The 17855-nt window shown below is 26.8% G+C and overlaps 4 protein-coding genes across 4 annotated transcripts in view; 1 reads left to right on the forward strand and 3 right to left on the reverse strand.

The window, feature by feature from the left end:
- Nucleotides 1-524, reverse strand: part of Phum_PHUM376120 (uncharacterized protein) — a gene marked incomplete at both ends in the record, with an annotated part of 1035 nt that extends 511 nt beyond the window's left edge. Inside the window, 2 exons of the mRNA XM_002428278.1 lie at nucleotides 250-374; nucleotides 494-524. Coding sequence (XP_002428323.1) covers nucleotides 250-374; nucleotides 494-524 — 156 coding nt within the window. The remainder of the gene's footprint in view (nucleotides 1-249; nucleotides 375-493) is intronic.
- A 6090-nt stretch (nucleotides 525-6614) lies between these two features.
- Nucleotides 6615-9758, forward strand: Phum_PHUM376130 (pre-mRNA-splicing factor PRP17, putative; the record flags this gene model as incomplete). The annotated part of the gene is made up of 8 exons (XM_002428279.1): nucleotides 6615-6755; nucleotides 6992-7435; nucleotides 7516-7612; nucleotides 8272-8480; nucleotides 8557-8665; nucleotides 8907-9061; nucleotides 9145-9500; nucleotides 9581-9758. The coding sequence occupies 8 exons, from the start codon at nucleotides 6615-6617 to the stop codon at nucleotides 9756-9758; spliced, it is 1689 nt and encodes a 562-aa protein (XP_002428324.1).
- Nucleotides 9759-10273: 515 nt separating this feature from the next.
- On the reverse strand, nucleotides 10274-12583 carry Phum_PHUM376140 (breast carcinoma AMPlified sequence, putative; the record flags this gene model as incomplete). The annotated part of the gene is made up of 2 exons (XM_002428280.1): nucleotides 10274-10494; nucleotides 10543-12583. The coding sequence occupies 2 exons, from the start codon at nucleotides 12581-12583 to the stop codon at nucleotides 10274-10276; spliced, it is 2262 nt and encodes a 753-aa protein (XP_002428325.1).
- Nucleotides 12584-15407: 2824 nt separating this feature from the next.
- On the reverse strand, nucleotides 15408-17369 carry Phum_PHUM376150 (uncharacterized protein; the record flags this gene model as incomplete). The annotated part of the gene is made up of 2 exons (XM_002428281.1): nucleotides 15408-15445; nucleotides 15497-17369. 2 exons carry the CDS (start codon nucleotides 17367-17369, stop codon nucleotides 15408-15410), a joined length of 1911 nt encoding a protein of 636 aa, XP_002428326.1.
- Between the last annotated feature and the right edge of the window lie 486 nt (nucleotides 17370-17855).

The following is a 17855-nucleotide window of genomic DNA, read 5'->3' on the forward strand; positions in this document are numbered from 1 at the left end:
TTGTATCTTTGAGTTGAGCATCAAATTTTGTTCGAGGTATGGACGAATAGGTTGGATAATCGATACCTGGTCTTCCGGGCGTACTTGTTGTTTCTGATTTTTGAGGTAAAATTGAAAGTTTACGATTTTTTTTATTTATTTCTTGTGCAGAACTTATTGATGGTTGTTTCAAAGAAGAAATCTATGAATAAAAAATCTCAAAGTAAAAATTTTTATTATTTTTTAAATAATAAAAATGAATTTACTTACAGTTCTCTGTGATGCGATCGATTGTGCCTGTTTTTCCTTTTGCAGTCGCTCAAGTATGAGAGTTAAAGTTTTTATTCCACTGTCAATGTTTTCGGGCGTGACTATTTTTGGCAAATTATCTGTTTCTTTAAGTATAGACAAATAATTTTCAGCTTTATGAACTCCTAGTCCATCTATTTCTACGTCGTCATCATCATCATCATCATCGTAATTTGTGTCAGTTTTTGTTGTTGTGGATTCGAACGAGGTGATAGTTTTTGAATTCGGTGTAACATTAACAATAAATTTTATTTCGTTTTTCTGTGGTACCCGAAGACGAGGTCCTCCCTCATCAGTACTACCACTACTACCATGATGATGAATGTAAAAATTTTCATTTTGTGTTTGTGCAGCTTTTTCGTTATTCACATTCTCTGCTCCATTTTTAAAAAAAACTTGTTTAACGGGTATCAAATTTAAAGTTTTTACGTGACGGTCATCGTAAGAATAATCCTGAGTTATTTTTAATGTGTCAGGTTTTGTTATTTGTTTTTCATCATCATCATCATCATAATATTTTGCCACGGGGTATTTACTTACAAAAATGGATTTAGTTATTGGAAAATTATTTCCTTTATAAAGAGTTGTGTAAATGTTTGGCTCTTGTAAATATTCTCGAGGGGGAACGGGATTGTATAAGGTTTTTTTATTGTTATCAAATATTTGACCTGGTATCGGTGCGGGTGTGATTAAAATATAATTTTTATTTTCTTGAATTTTCAAAGATGATGATGATGATGATTCGGTTGGTTCTATCAAATGAGATACGTATAAATTGTTGTTTTTGTCAGGTGAAAAAATTCTTATTTGCGATGGGGATTCATGAGTGGAACGTTTTACTATTTTCGATTTAAAAAGGCTTCGGCTGCTGTCGACATCTGAGAAATTTGATGATGCCTTTTATATAAAAATAAATTTTCAATAAATAAATTTTTTTTATGAATATTCATTATAAGATAAGAAAATATTTTTTACCTGATCTTTGTTAAAAAATTTCGTATTGGGAGAAATATTTTTAGTTATTACTTTATAATTTTTTATCTTTTGATTTTCTCTTGATTTTTTATATTGAATTTTTAAAAGTCTGAAAAAAAAACAATATTAACAATATTTTTATTATTATTATTCTGTTACAAAATGTATGTATAGACAAATGTGTTAGAATGTAACAAATAAATTCTTACTCTGATGATTTTATTTTAGGTATGGAGCCGTCATTTTGTTCTAGATAATCCGCACTAATATTTTTTTTATTTAAATTATTTTTTTTAACTATTGTAGGTGTTTGAATATGATCTAAGGACGCATTTTCAATAGTTAACGGCACTGAAAACAAAAAAACATTAATAGATAATTTTTTTTTTGTCCGATAAATGATTAAGCGAAAAAATGAGTTCAGGTATAAAAACAAAATAATAATAATAATTAATTTTTTATGTAAATGCTCGAGTGTATCTTTTGTGGTTTTGTTATTTATAAAATTTTCCGATTTCTTTTATGTTTTCCTCATTTAAATCTCTTGACATAATAATAATAATAACAACTTCGACAAATACACGGAAGCTTGTTTAAAAGTGAAAATAATAATGATAATACTTTACTAATTAAAATTTTTTTTTCCAGCATCTCGACTTGTAATCGCGTTTTTATTATAATTTTAAACAAATTTAAAAAATCCGAAATAAATGTGGGCGTGTCAATTTTGTTAAAACAAAGAGCAAATTAATTTTTTTTCCTCAAAAATATATAAAAAAAGTTTTTGTTATTAAATAATTACGCGATTGGCGTCCGTGAGACGGTTTTTTTTTTTGCTAGTGTTCCTATTTATAACGGTTTTTTTTTTTTTTTAAGTTGATTTAAATTTTAACCTTGATTTTCTGTCCCCAAGCCGTGTGAAATCACAACAAATCCTTTTTCATTTATTTAAAAATCAAAAAAAAAAAATTATTATTATTAATTTTTCAACTTTCATTAAAATCAGTTTTAATCGAGAGAAAATTAATTTGTTATATAATTTTTATTGAAAGCCTTCGATGAAAAATATTTTTAAAAAAAACAAAAATAATAATAAATTTTTTTTATAGTTTTTAATTTTGAGAAGAAAAAAAAAATCCTAAACGATTTTTTTTTACCCTTGAAAATTTTTAAGAAAATTTGTAAATTTACGAAGCTTAAAACAATCTAAAAAAAAAAATTTTTTTTTTTTTTACGTTTTTTTGTAAAGAGAAAGTTTTTAACTTTTTTTTTTTTTTTTTTAAGGAAGCAATTTTAAAATTTTATTTTACCATTTATATTATTACACAATAAGTATTGGGCGTATTTAAGAATAGCACGAATAACAAAAAAAGAAAAAAAAGAAAAAATTTTTTTTTTTTTTTAAAGAGTAAAAGTAAATAAAATGACATAGCAGTTGTTATTGAAAATAATTTTTTTTTTTTTTTTTTTTTTTTCACCGCTTAACCTTTTATTTATTTATTTATTTATTTTTTTTGAATGTTAAGTTTTAATAGGGTAAAAAAAAAAAAAAAAAAAAATCAAGAAATATTTTGTGAGCCAATTATACGAAGCAAAAACTTTCTTATTTCAAGGTCTTTGTTATGGTAAAAAAACTATAATAAAGACTTAAAATTTGTCCTTTGAATATCAAAAAAAAATCAATTAAATGTTATTTATTTATTTACAAACAATAATAATATTTATATAATATTATATTTTATTTATATATATACACACACACACACACACACATATATATATTAACGTATTTTTCGTGAGAAAATTTGAAATTTTACACTTTTAATTTATATAAAATTATTTAATTAATTGAAATTAATTTAAGAATTGCACAATATAAAGTCACTCACATTTAATTTTCTTTGTGTTTCCAATGAAAAAAAAAAATTTCTTTTGTTTTTGTATCTTTTTAACTTTTTTTTTTTAAATTCAAAATGTATCATTTAATAATATTTTATATAATTTATTTAAAATTTTTTTTTTATTTATTAAACTTTTGATTGTGTATGTGTGCGTGAGTGTATTCTATGTTACATCTTTTAATAAATTTCGTAAAAAAAATAAATAATTTCGGCAAGAAATTAAAAAAAAATGAAAAAAAGGGCCAATTAATAAGGAAATATAAAACAGGTTTTCACTATAAATTCATCTTATCTTACATCTTATTTTTTAATCATTTTCTGAAAAATTATTTTTTGTGTCATATTTAATGAAAAATTTTATTCAAAAAATAATTATCATTATCGGATTCTCGTATTTATTATTATTATTATTATTTAAATAAAACATGTTGAATTGACTTACATATTAAAAAACAATAAAAAACAAGCCAAGGTGGCTGCATAGCTATATATCGAACACACACACACACAGAAAATATAAACTTTGATTAATAATAATAATAAAGACTCACTGCCAGTTTCACACGCATAACTAAACTTAGGCTTGGTAGATACTAGTTACGATGCCAAGGTGGCTGTTATGTGAATTCGTTGGCTCTAACATAGCCACCACCATCCCACCACCACCGCCATCATCATCATTATCATGGAGACTTTCAAATCATTTGTTTGTTCCGTAACAAAACCGTTTTTTTTTAGAAAAAATATTATCTTAATTTTAATATATTTATTATTGATTCATTATTAATAATAATTTTTATAATAAATAATTTTAAAAAAATATTTAGAGATCGTGATTTAATTACAGCTTTCACGTGTTTTTTTTTTTTCTAAATAAACAAAGGAAAAGTTGATTTTTTGTTTCTTAATCGCAAAAATTCAAGATGGTATTTTTGTTAGAAAGTGAGATGAGATATTAACCCAGAGGCATTATAAAAAAAAAAAAATTTTTTTTTCTTATTCTTCTTCTTATTTTCGATTTTGTTTTTTTTTTGTAATTATGAATTTTAAACTCATTAAAATTATTTTGGTAAATAAAAATAAATTGATGTATGTACATATTATGTATTTATTGAGGTTACGAGTCATGAGAAAATCAAAAAAAAAATAAATAAATACAATTGAATAATTAAAATAAAATGTAAATTTATAATTATCACTTTTTTTTTTTTGCAAAATTTATTATTCATTTGACACAAAAGCAAAATTATTTATTTCAATTTTTTTTCCCCCCTTAAATTCTTCTCGTTTTATTAAAATCCCTCTCGGGTAAAACATAAAACTCATTTATACTTTTATTTTATTATTATTATTATTATTAATATTATTTTGTAATTTAATGAGAAAGGTAACATTAACAGATGAAAAATGTTTCTTAACTAAAAAACTATAAAAATTTCCCCCCCCCCTTTTTTTTTTTTAATATGCGTGAGTACAAACAAACTTCGATCAATAAATCAATCAATGCAATGTATATTAACAAATAATAATAATAATAATATACAGCTTCAAAAAATAAATAATTATTAAAATTAGTACGATTTTAAAACATGAAGATAAATATGATGATTTCCTATAACTTTTTTTTTTTTTTAATTTTTATAAAATTTTTCGATTTGAAAAAAAAAAAAATCTTTTTTTTCTTCGATATTAAATTGCAATTTATTATTATTATTATTTTGTTATTTCCTGTTTTTCAATAAATTTCTCCCCGTACGTTTTTACGTGTGAAACAATCATCTTTTATTTTTTTTTAAATTATTACGAACTGATTCGTTTCTGTATCCAGGTTGTGGTAAATTTATCCTTTCTAATAAATTAAATAATTTTTTTTTTGTCTAAAATTAATTTTTATTATTATTTATTACGAATTATATTTGAAATTTTAGCTTTAGGATAATTCAAAAAAAAAAAAAAAAAAACTTTACAATAAATATTTATTTTCTAGTGTTGTACTAAAAGAGTGTTTATTTATTTAAATATCATTGGTTATAAAAAAAAATTGTAAATTCGTGTCAATACGTTTAATAATGTCACATGTTATTTACAACGTGAAAATGATTGTAAATATGTTTAATATTTATTTATTTATTTTTTTTTACCCTGTCAACAGGCATTAAATAACTTATTAACAAAAGATGCCACCGAATCAATAAATGATTCACTTCTTAAATTTACCTTAAATTATTTTAGGATTCAATTTATTAATGACTTTAGAGATACAAAATTAAAAACAAAAAAAACAAAGGATAATAATAATAATAATAATATAATAAATAATTTAATTTAAAAAAAAATTATTTTTTTTTTAATTAAAGTAATAGTTTTTTTATTACCGACTCTTTGTTATTATTTTCAGAATCATTTTTAATTGAGTTTAATTTTATATAATGAAATTAAAAAAAAAAAAATGTATTTAATTTCAATTAATAATAATTTTTTGAATGACGTAATTGTATTACTCAAGTTGTAAAAACATAAATTTTTTAAATTTCACGTTTTAAAAAAATATAATTTATATATATTTTGATCTTTAACGATTAACAATAAATATTAATTAGATTAAGAAAAAATAATTTTTTTATATTTTAAATATCATAAAAGTGTAATAAACAGTATAATAGGAGAAGAGATTACGTTTTTAAAAAGAAATTATTAGAAGATAATCAAAAAATCTTAAGCTTACCATAATGATAATACGGTTTAAATATCTCGTGCGGGGTAAATTTTTTAATTTTAAAGCCATCATTATTTGCCTCGTATAAAATTTAGAATAAAAATTTTAATAAATCAAGTCCGCAAAAAAAAAAAATTTTTTTTGATTGTCATCTCTTCTCTGTTCTTCTTTTATGATGCACATAATGAATATTACACTCTAATTATTTGAAAGTTGTCCTTAATCTCTTATGATGGAAACAAAATTTTTTAAGAATGGGATGGTAGATTTTTTAAAACTCTCTAAAACAAATTTATCATATGTAAATTTACAGAATAAATTTTTAAAAGAATATAATAATCAATGTTAAGTTAAAAATTTGGAAAACAAATATTTCTATCGAAAGGTAATACTTTTACTCTTACTGTTTTCAATATTAAAATAGCATTGAAGTTTAACTCATTCAAAATGTCGTTTATTTTATTATAATTATTGAAATGTATAACGGAACGAATTAAATATCAGATGTGATAAATATCAGATGAGTAACATTTTCATTTAGCGACAAGTGGTTTAGAAAAAGAAAAAAAAAATTGTCGCAGTTTTGTTAAAATACGGAACTTAACATAGAGTTATTTTTATACGCACGAAAATATCGGGGCAGAAGAAAATGCTGTTAGTAAAAACAATTTCGTTATATAATGTGAAAATGATAATTTAGAATAAACGAAACGCAATTATATTATTATTCTACAATGTTACATCTTCAGCAATATAATAGTAGTGACGAAAGCAATGATTCGGATTCTGTAGCACATTTCAAACCGATTAGTCCTGAAAATTCAATCGCCTTCCTTACAAAAAATTTATGTCCTGCACCTCCAGCCGTTTCGTCGGTGAGTTTTTTTTTTTTTTTAATAATTTTTGGCGCTATAAAATTATTTTACTTGAATTCATCACGTGATTAGTAATAATCATTTTGAGAAAATAAATTCTCATTACTTTAAGAAAAAAAAAAAAGAAACTATTGTTTTGATGCTCTTGAAAAATCTGTTTAATTTTAAATAATTTTATTACTGTATCAACTTCAAGGATGATGTATAATATTTTATTCTTTTTTTTTTTTTTTTAGAATACTACTGAAAAGTTGATGCCTATTTCAAAATTTTCCAAGGAAGTGTTATACAATCCTAAATATGAAGAGTTGTTTGCACCGGATGTAGGACCAGAAAACCCTTTTAAAACACAGCAGCAAAAAGCTCATAAAAATATTTTATCTGGTTATGTGGAAAAAGCTCACCTTAACGAATTTCAATTTGAAAATCAAAGAAGAACATTTCATAGTTATGGTTTTGCAATTGATCCATCAATATCAAGTTCTCAACAAGACGATAATGTTATTTTAAGTGAAAATTCATATGGATGTGATCTCAACAAAACTGTTTTTGAATCCAAAAAAGAAAAATCTTATGAAAAAAGAAAAAGATTTAAAAATGACAATCCAGAAGATATAGATGGTTTTTTGGGACCTTGGGGAAGTTATGTGAATGAAAAAAAAAGTATTAAACCTACTGAAGTGAGTGTCAACAATTTAATAATTAATCTCTCGATTATTTTTATGACTGAGTAAAAATGCTTGATTTTTTTTTATTTCAGGAAGAAGCTCAAGCACTAGGAGAAATATTAGCCAAGAGACATAAAAGAGGGAAATTTGTTGATGAGAAACCTATAGAAGAAAAAACAGTTTTACACAGTAAGTTTTTATGTATTACTAGTTATGCATATTTTAGCTGGAAAACATTATTTGTTTTGAAAGATTTTTACTTTAATTTAAAATTTCTTGTTTTTGTGGTATTTAAATTTATATTATGGGGGAAAAAAGTAAAAAAATGAAACTGATAATTTATATTTGGTAAATATCAATACTGCTTATCTTTTTTTAAATAATTACCATAAAATTTTACATAGAATGTTAACAAAAGTATTGGTATAAGTGATTTTAAAATGATCATTACAAAATTACAATAATAAATAAAAACCAAATAATTTTTTTTTTTTTGTTAGCTTTACCCTTAATGAATTTTTATTTTTAAAGAAAAAACTCGTAACAAGAAAATATTTTTTTTTTTTTGTGGTATGAAATGGACTTGATAATTATTGATTATTCACATTGTATTATTTCATGAAATTTACCAACAAATTTTTAACTTATTTAACATATATATATATATATATATATATATATGTATATTCATAATTTTTTCCCTTAATTGCTATTACTTAAACTTATTTAAAAAAAAAAAAAAAGGAAATCACATTGACATATAATAAATGATGAAAAATAATTTTTTTCTTTAAGTGCCTAATTTCGTTATGATACATTTTTGATTTTAATTTTTTTTTTTTTTTTAGTTAAGGATAGTATTGATTACATGGGAAGAAATTTTCTACACATACCTCAAGATGTTGGAGTAAATTTAAAATCAGATTCTCCTCCTGAAAAATGTTTCTTACCTAAAGCTCACATTCACACATGGCAAGGTCATACAAAAGGTGTTGCTACAATCAAATGGTTTCCTAAATCTGCACATTTGCTACTATCTGCAGGAATGGATTGCAGAGTCAAGGTATTTTTTAATAATATATATTTAATTTTTTTCACTATAAATTTAAATTATTTATTTTTTTTGAAAATAGATTTGGGAAGTTTACAAAGAACGAAGATGTATTCGAACTTATTACGGTCATAGCCAGGCTGTTAGAGATGTGAGTTTTAATAATAACGGAAATCAATTTCTATCCGCCGGTAAGTTTTATAAAACATAATAATTTTATTATAAAGTTTATTGTATGGTTTGAGCGGATTAAATTTAAACTATAATCATGATTGATTGTTTTTCAAAAGATTTTTAATTTAGAAAATTTTGTGATTTTAATACTTTTCATTAAGACTCGTAAATATCGCCATTATTGTTATTTATCATCAAAAATATCTCTAATTAAATTAAAAATTTCTTTAAAAAAAAATCTTTTTTTTTTTTTTTTAGCTTATGATCGTTTCATAAAACTTTGGGATACCGAAACAGGGGAATGTATATCTAGGTTCACCAGTAAAAAAATACCTTATTGTTGTAAATTTAATCCCGACGATGATAAACAACATTTGTTTGTAGCCGGGACATCTGACAAAAAAATTGTTTGCGTGAGTACTTTTTTTTTTTTTTTTTAAATTCTTTTTTTTTTTCCATTTGTGAGGATCAAACATATACAAAAATAAATTTTCAGTGGGATACACGTTCGGGAGAAGTGGTTCAAGAATACGATAGACATTTAGGAGCAGTTAATTCAATCACATTTGTGGATGACAATCGGAGATTTGTGACAACATCCGACGATAAAAGTTTAAGAGTTTGGGAATGGGATATTCCAGTTGATATGAAATACATTGCTGATCCTACTATGCATTCCATGCCTGCAGTCACTCTCTCTCCAAATCAAAAATGGTTAGCTTGTCAAAGTATGGATAATAAAATCGTTATATTTTCTGCCATCAATAGATTTAAAATGAATAGGAAAAAAACTTTTTCCGGTCACATGGTTGCTGGATATGCCTGTTCTTTGGATTTTTCCCCAGACATGAGGTATAATTATTAATATATTTTAACATAATAATTAAAGAGGAAATTTATCTCCAGGTTGTTAATTTTTTTTTTTTTTTAAGTTACCTTACGTCTGGCGATGCTGATGGAAAGTGCTATGTATGGGATTGGAAAACAACAAAGCTTTTCAAAAAATGGAAAGCTCACAATGGGGTATGCATAAGTAGTCTTTGGCACCCTCACGAGCCGAGCAAAGTTGTAACTGCCGGTTGGGATGGACTAATTAAATACTGGGATTAAATCTTTCACCAGATATTTAAGTATGTATATTTATTTTATAAATATACAATTATTTCATGACTTTTCTTTTCTACGAAATAAATTATTTTTGTTCAATTTAAAAAAATCGTCGATCATTATTATTATTGAAAAATGTTAGTTACGGTTTGAGCAATTTTATAATATAACAAATCAATAATAATTCTTTTTTTAATATTTATATTTATTTTAAGTTGATATACACACGCATACAACTTTATATGTGAACACGATCATTATTTGTTTTTTTTTTTTTTAATAACTAAATTAATTGTAAAAAAAAAAAAAAAATATGCTTTCATTAGGCAAATAAGTATGAGTAGAAATTTTTTTTTTTTTTTGGTTTTTACATTAATGTTAACGATATATATATATATAAAAGTTATAATTTTTTTTGTGTTCGCTGTTAAAAATTAAAAAAAAAAAAAAAAAAATCGCGTACTATATATAAGAGGATTCAATGAACAATTTATGTACACCGCAATTGTCTTTATTATTTATAAACTAATAAAGTCAATGTTAACTTTGCCTTGATCGACTGCAACCGAAGTTGGATTTTCTAACATTGCGTCGGCAAGATTTTCAGCAACTTGAGAATCCGGTCCTAGAGAGCTGTCCGATTCTTCGCTATAACTAGGATACATTCGAGGAGATTGTTCCAAGCTGCTGCTCGAAGTTGATTCTATTAAAACCGGCACTATGGGACGAGAAGAAGTGCCTAATGGTATATTTATTGAATTCGACCGAGTAGGTTTCGTACATGTACCCGATCCTACTTCGACAGCGTCAAAATCATTGGATATCCCACTGACGGAAGTAAAAGTTTTAAAAACGAATTGCGGTCCCATCCATAATCTACGATGCGGACCCGTGTGAGTAATTATTTCTACTTGAGAGAGCCAATGCTCGTCATCTTCGTTTAAACTATCGTTATCTAGCAAGTTGGATGGTTCGTAATGTAACATGAGCGGATTATTAGGAGGAAGTGGAAGCTGAAGTTCCGACGTGCTCGGGGGTTTCGATAAATTCCACTGAGCTTTGGCTTCAACTTCTAACTCTATGGGAGTTTCATCACAAATTTTTTCTTTAGGAATTCCGGCGGTAGGCCGAGGTCTCAAATGATACTCAATTAAATTTCCACTGCAAGACATAACAAAAAGTGAATCAACTGGTTTTTTATTATACTTTTGAACAACTTTTCCTGTGACGGGAATCCAACCGCGAAGAGGAGCGAAACAAGCGGCAACTTTTAACGGTATGACACATGCTTCTTCCGAATGTGATTGCCTCGTGTTTAATTTACTAGCATTTTCTATTCTTTGAGATTGAAAGTTTGACGAACTAAGTAACGGAGAGTGTTTTATGTGCGCCAAAGCGAGAAGATTCGTCGGATGAGGAAAAGGAGGCAGTCTGGGATTAGTGAAAGCCACGCATGGAGCCCATATTGTTGTTTCCGGACTGTTTCGACCATCGGGCATTAGTCCGGCGCTGCGATGAAATCGAGATTGTCTGTTCACGACGTGAGGAGTCGCGTGTGTGCGAACGGCGATGGGTCCGCCATATGCAGTCACGGCAAATATGTGAGTGGTGCCTCTTAAGGTACTTACGGTCACCCATCGGGAATCACTCGACCAGGCAATATCTTGAACTTTTGAAGTAGTGTCACCCCTATGGAGTACATAAAGGTGATGAACTGCTGCGCTGTGCGACCCACAAGGATGGGGAAATATTCGAAAAACGTGAAAATCATGACCCCGTTTATCAGCAGTTAGGAGGAGCATGCCAGAAGGATCGAATGATATCGCCACGATAGGTTCACTGTGTGCAATAAAATGAGCGACTACGTCGCTTCCATTGTCATTTTCATTTGTTTCCCTTAAATAATTGTTCACTAAATGCGTGTCTAATATTGTGATAACTCCCGGATGCAAATCTGAATTTTCGACTTGCGTAAAATAAGTATTCCTTTGTCCCGCCAAACTGTTGGCAACTGCGTCTCCGAAATCTCTAAGGCCCTTGCCCAATGATTTGGCAGCATGAAGAACCGTGGCCGTTACCGATTGACCGGAATACACTTCGGCTCCTCCCGAAGACAAATGAGTCGAGAGTATTCTCCTTTCGGCATACGCCAACCACCTTGAACCTAATGCTATAGGATTCGGATTGGGCCCTGTAGTTGGGTAACAAGTAATGATCGCTTTTTTTTCTTCAAGCGTTCCGGCGTCTAATATAGCCAATTTCTCTGGAAATGTCACGACCACGACTCTACGCGAGGAAACAACGTCACTTATGGGATTTTTATATTTGATTATTTTGACTTGATCTCCGATTTTCAAAGAAATAAAACTTAGTGAGCAAAAATGAGGTCCCTGCCCGGTCGAATCGCACAAAGCAACAATTGGTCTTTTCTGTGAAAAAGCATCGTGAATGTCCGATTGTGGCGTTTGTAAAATACGAAGGGTTCTAACGACTCCTCGTCTCCAGGATAAAATTTCACTAGCTTCTCCATTGTTCTTTATGCACCATACTTGCACTCCACTTCCGTAACCTAAGATAAGTAATAATGGAGGAGAGTTTAAGCCATCATCACTGGATTCAGAGATTAGAGCAGGATCATTCACATCACAATACTCAAACCTTGCCCAAGTTATCACATCTTTGTTTTCAGCATTGCTTCCAGTGGTCGGTACCACATCATTGATGAATCCAGTCACACTTTCAATAATAGAGCGATCAGTAACTGGTTGAGGTAAAACAGGATTGACACCACTGCTACTAGGACTTCTGTACTGAGTCTCAGCAGACATTTTTTTGTTAAATATTTACCCCCCTGCAAAAATATAAACAACCTCATTTGAGTATTTCTTAAAATTAAATTTCCTATAAATTACCTTCATGTATTATATACAAAATGAATTTAATTAATTACCTGTTCAGTAAATTATATTCAGAAAATTCACAAAAGTAATTTTTTTTTAAAAACATTATGCAAATCTTAATTAAACAAACAAATTGAAAATATTTGAAAAGTTTTTCATGATGATAAACTGATAATACAAAAATAAACAATAGAAGAAGCTTAAAATCAAATCAAATAACCTTCTAATAAAACTTAACGAGTATTTGATGGATACTGCAGGCATAAAAAGGATTTTATTGTCTTCGTGAAATAATCATAATAATAATAATAATAATAATAATAATAATAATAATAAATTGTAAATATGATCAAGTTTAGATTTATATAATTTATCATAAGTGAATTTTTAGTGATTCAACAAAGAACATAAAGAAAAATAATATTTATCAAAAGTCCATGATTTTACCTTTTAATTTCATAAAAAATCATTTTAAATAAACATTACAAATTTCATCATGAGTCACTTATTATCGACAATAAAAAATGACATTAAATCCATAACGTTTTTTATTTTATTATTCAGATATTAGCCATATTGTTGATAAATTACGAAAAGTAAGTATGTGTGCAATTCAATTTTAAATTTTATTTTTTTTTTTTTAGGTTGCTGAATAGACTGAGAGCTTCACAAAATATTTATCAAGACAAAGAAGTACATTGATTCGAAAGCGTTATTCTATACTTTATCTACGTCGTAAAAATAAACACGGAAAAATTCGACAAAAATAATAATACCCACCAGATGAAGATTACTGCGCAGAGTATTTTTAATAAAATTTGAAAATATTATTTACTGATTTACGTCAACTACAAGACACAAATAAATATTTACAACCACAAAAAATTCCAAATAATTAACAAATAAAACTTTATTATTGTGCATCAGCTGATTTGACTCAAACAATGATTTAAAAACGGAAATGAGATGCTTCTAGAAGGAAAGGACAATTCATAGAGTATTTAAATCGTCGTACGGGAAATAGGTAAATTTAAAATTTTTACAGTAACGAACTGTGGAATGCTGCTCACAAGTGCAGGTAAAAAAAAAAAAAAATCAGGTAACGTTTTATAAATTTCTTACTCTTTAATTTATGTATTACAGTATGATTTATAGAAAAATGAAAAATTCTTTTTGTTAAAACATTTATTTTATTAAAAAAAAAAGCATTTTCGTTTACAAACGAAACTGTTTTCTCTTTTTTGCATTTGGGACAAAATTATAATTATTAAAAAAAAAAGGAAATTATTTGTTAATAAATAAATAAAACTTGAGTAATAAGTTTTATTTACTTAATTTTTTTGTTTTGTTATAAATTTTAGGAAGCTAAAGTCGATTTGAATCAAAAAAGCCGTCGATTGAAAATATATATAAAAATTATTATTATTATTATTATAATCAAATCGAAACCGTCGAGCGCCAAAAAGCGATGAACGTTTTAAAAAATAATTGGATGCGTAAGCACAAGTTTAAAAAGGAAAAAATGAAACATTTCAGCGATTTAATCACAGGTAAATTAATTATAATTATAAAATTTTTTATTCAAAAATAATATGATTCAATAACTTTTAAAATCATGAATAATGATTAGTATTATTATCATTATAATTAAAATTGGTCTTTTTTATTGCATAATACTAGTTGAACAACTAGTACTAGTAACTTTCGAACAAAAGTAAAATATCAGTGTTGAATTGTGATTTTAAGAGTTATCATCATTCTCAATATTTTTTCTATCAAATTTATTTCAAAATGATGAACATAATAAAAATTTTCAATCTGTTTTTACAACAAATAAGAAAGTAAACCTTATTAAATTTAATTATAAGTTACAATGAATGTTAAGACGAGTAAAAAAAAATCACAAAATGTTTAAAAGTCTAACAAATTATAAAAAATTTTTTTATTTTCTATCTGTAATAAAATGCTTTGAAGCCTCGAATGTTTAAATGGTAAATTAATAATTATTATTATTTTATTTATTCAGCAGAAACAGAAGTTGAAGAATCATCATCAGTGAACACACCTACATCATTAGAAAATTATATTTCTCCAGGAAAAAAAATGTGAGTAAAAAAGAAAATTTGAATTTACATTGTATTTTAAATATATATATATATATATATATAAATAATTAAAGTAAAATGTATTTTATTATTGACAATGTGAATATTATTAAATTAACTGTTATTATTAAATTAATTTTTTTTTTTTTTTTTTTACGAATCATATTGTAAAACAATAATATTTCACAATTTATAATTAAAATTCAAGTGAGTAAAATAATTTTTTTGGTGGAATTTTACTATAATATCATAATTTTATGTTTGATTAAACTGTTTTTTTTTTTTTTTTTTTTTTTTTTTCAGGTTTGAAAAATACAATACAGAGCATTCTTCACTCATTCCCTCAGATTCAAATCAAACATCTCTAATAACAGAAAAAATTAATGATTTCAATACCTGTAATGTGAGTATTTAAACTATTTTAACATTTCCTACAGTGTTTTTCTTGGCTACAAAAATTATTTTTAAATTTAATTACTACACTATAACCCAATATGGCGGATAATACTTTTCTAATGGCTTACAAAAAATTATTGAAGTAAATAGGAATAATATTTGAAATTTTTTTTTTTTACCGTACAAAAACGTGGATTTGACAAATAATTATCATTTTAAATCGTAAATGAATTGTTGAGGTGAATTTTTTTTTAGACTGAACGTATCGTCGAAGTCACTGGTGACAAATCTAAGTATAAAAATATACGATAAAATTTATTTTTCTATTTTGCCATGTCACTTTTGACGTCTATAAATTCTTCGTATGTGCACTCATTTATGGGATGTAAACCTAATCGTCCTCCGGATCCTCCGGGTATAATGGATTTCCTACCGAAGCTACAAGTTTTTCCATTTTTAGGTTTTATTCCGGGGCAAATTGACATTTTTCTTTTCGCCGGCAAAGGCATCATCCTGTTGAATAAATCTTTTGCTCTTTCGATTATGTCTGGATCGCGCATTAAATTTACAATGAATTCTTCTCGTTTTCTAATAATGTACTCGGTATCCAAGAGAGTTTCTTGAAAATCTTTTTCGCGGAGGACTCGCGTGGCCAAAAGTAAAAATTCAATTATGGATTCGTCCTTGTATTTGTAAGCGCATTCCAGACAATCTTTGAGCGATTGGAGTGCTTCTTCTTTGTTATGACAATTGGATTCTCCTACGGTCATCATGAACAAACCGTTTATCATCCACGGTAAATGATTGCAATTTTTAGCGGCGAAAAAGCACTTTCGTCCTCTCAGAGTCATGTGTTCCCATTTATGAAATTCTCCGTAACACCTCCCGATTTCGTGGTGAATCCAAGCTCTTTCTACTTCGCTACTCGCAAATTCCAAATAACTTTCGTAAGTGGCCAACCAGTTTTTATAATCTGCAAAGGGATAACACGTTTCTTGTACCAGGGGCTCCATTTTTAAATCCAAATATTTTCCATCGAATCCGAACCAGTATAAAATCCTTTTATAATTTTCCGAGAGATTCAAATGCGGTTTTAGTTTTTTCAAATCTAAATAAACAATGCTCATGAGAGAATAAAGTGCGCTAGCATATTCTTTTTTTTTCGGCAGCCATTTTTTCGGAGTTTTATCTAAATTTTTTTTTATCCTGTCGGCGAGTTCTATGCAATTTTTTGTATTTTTATATTCTTTTTCTTTAAAAAGTTTGCCGAGCATTTTTTCAACAATTCGTGTTTTACTTATTATCATATCAAAATTTTGCATTTCTTTTTTTTTCTTTAATTTTTTTTCCGATTTTTCAATTTTAAATTTAATATGGTAATAAGGTTTTCTCGACTGCAATATTTCTTTTCTTCTATTTAAATCGTCGAGTGCTTTTTTTGCTAGTTTTAATATTTTAGTTGTTCCCATTTTATTAACTGAAATAACGTTTGGGTTTTCCAACGCTTGTTGAAACCACTTTCTGTCGTTATTTAATTTTCCTAAATATGTTTCCGCCAACATGCTGTTTAATTGCTTTTGCGATCGTACGTAGCGATTCCATTCGAAATAAGAACAGGGAGGAGGAGCGGTGATTCCTAAATCGTCAACGTATTTGCTCGCTCTTTCTTTTAATTTTCTATCTTTTTCATTTTTCAAATCCATTTTTCTAATGATGACATTCATGTCGGTCAAAACGGGACCCGCGTATCTTCCGATGCAATCTTCTATGGTTCCTTCGGCTTGGTATCTTCCGTTTTGAAATTCTGGTCTTTTTCCCCTTTTGTTCATTCCGTTATGGAAAGCGCGAAGGCCATCTTCGAAATCTCCCAATTCGTAACGGGACAGAGCTTGTAAAAAAATGGCCTCTTTATCGCAATCGTTTTGAGCTAGAACGTATTCGGCGTCTCTCAGTGCTCCTTCGAAAAGTGTATTTTTGCTCCTCGAAAACCCTCTTCCTATCACAGCTCTCCGATCATCCGGATACATTCCTACGGTTATATTAAAGTTCCGGGTTGATGCTTCAAATTCGGCTCTTTTATAATTTTTCCATGCCATTTCTCTGTAAGTCGTTAGAAATCCAAACGGCATGGATTTTTGATCTTGACTCGTAAAAACGACGGGCGTGTCGAATTCCGTAGATTCGACTTTTTTTAACTCAAATTTATTCGCCATTATTAAATAGACACAAATAAAACAATTATTTTAACTAAAAATAAATTAAACAAATAGAAAAAAAAATATATATATATATATATGTATATATGTATGTATATAAATTATTTGTCAAAAACCAAATAAACTTTTTTTTTTTTTTTCCCTTTAATTTTGCCTAGGATACGAATGTAAAATTTTAAATTACGTCATCAAAACACAATTTTTGAGTTTAAAATTGCGGTTATTAATATCAAATGTCAATACGACATATTAACTTATTTTTATTTCCCTCCCCCTCCGAAATCTATGTTTTCCTTGTAATTTTAACTAATTTTCCCGCGTATATAATTTGAATTTATAAAATAAATTTAATGTTTAAAAAAATTCACGTCAATAAATTTAAAAAAAAAAAAAAAAAAATTTTAATAAATATATTATTATTTAATTTAAATGAAAGTAAAAATTGGAAAAAAAAATATTCTTATTTTTAAATAAAATTATCAA

The sequence above is a fragment of the Pediculus humanus genome, genomic scaffold, assembly GCF_000006295.1.
Source record: "Pediculus humanus corporis 1103172107841 genomic scaffold, whole genome shotgun sequence".
Taxonomy (NCBI): domain Eukaryota; kingdom Metazoa; phylum Arthropoda; class Insecta; order Psocodea; family Pediculidae; genus Pediculus; species Pediculus humanus.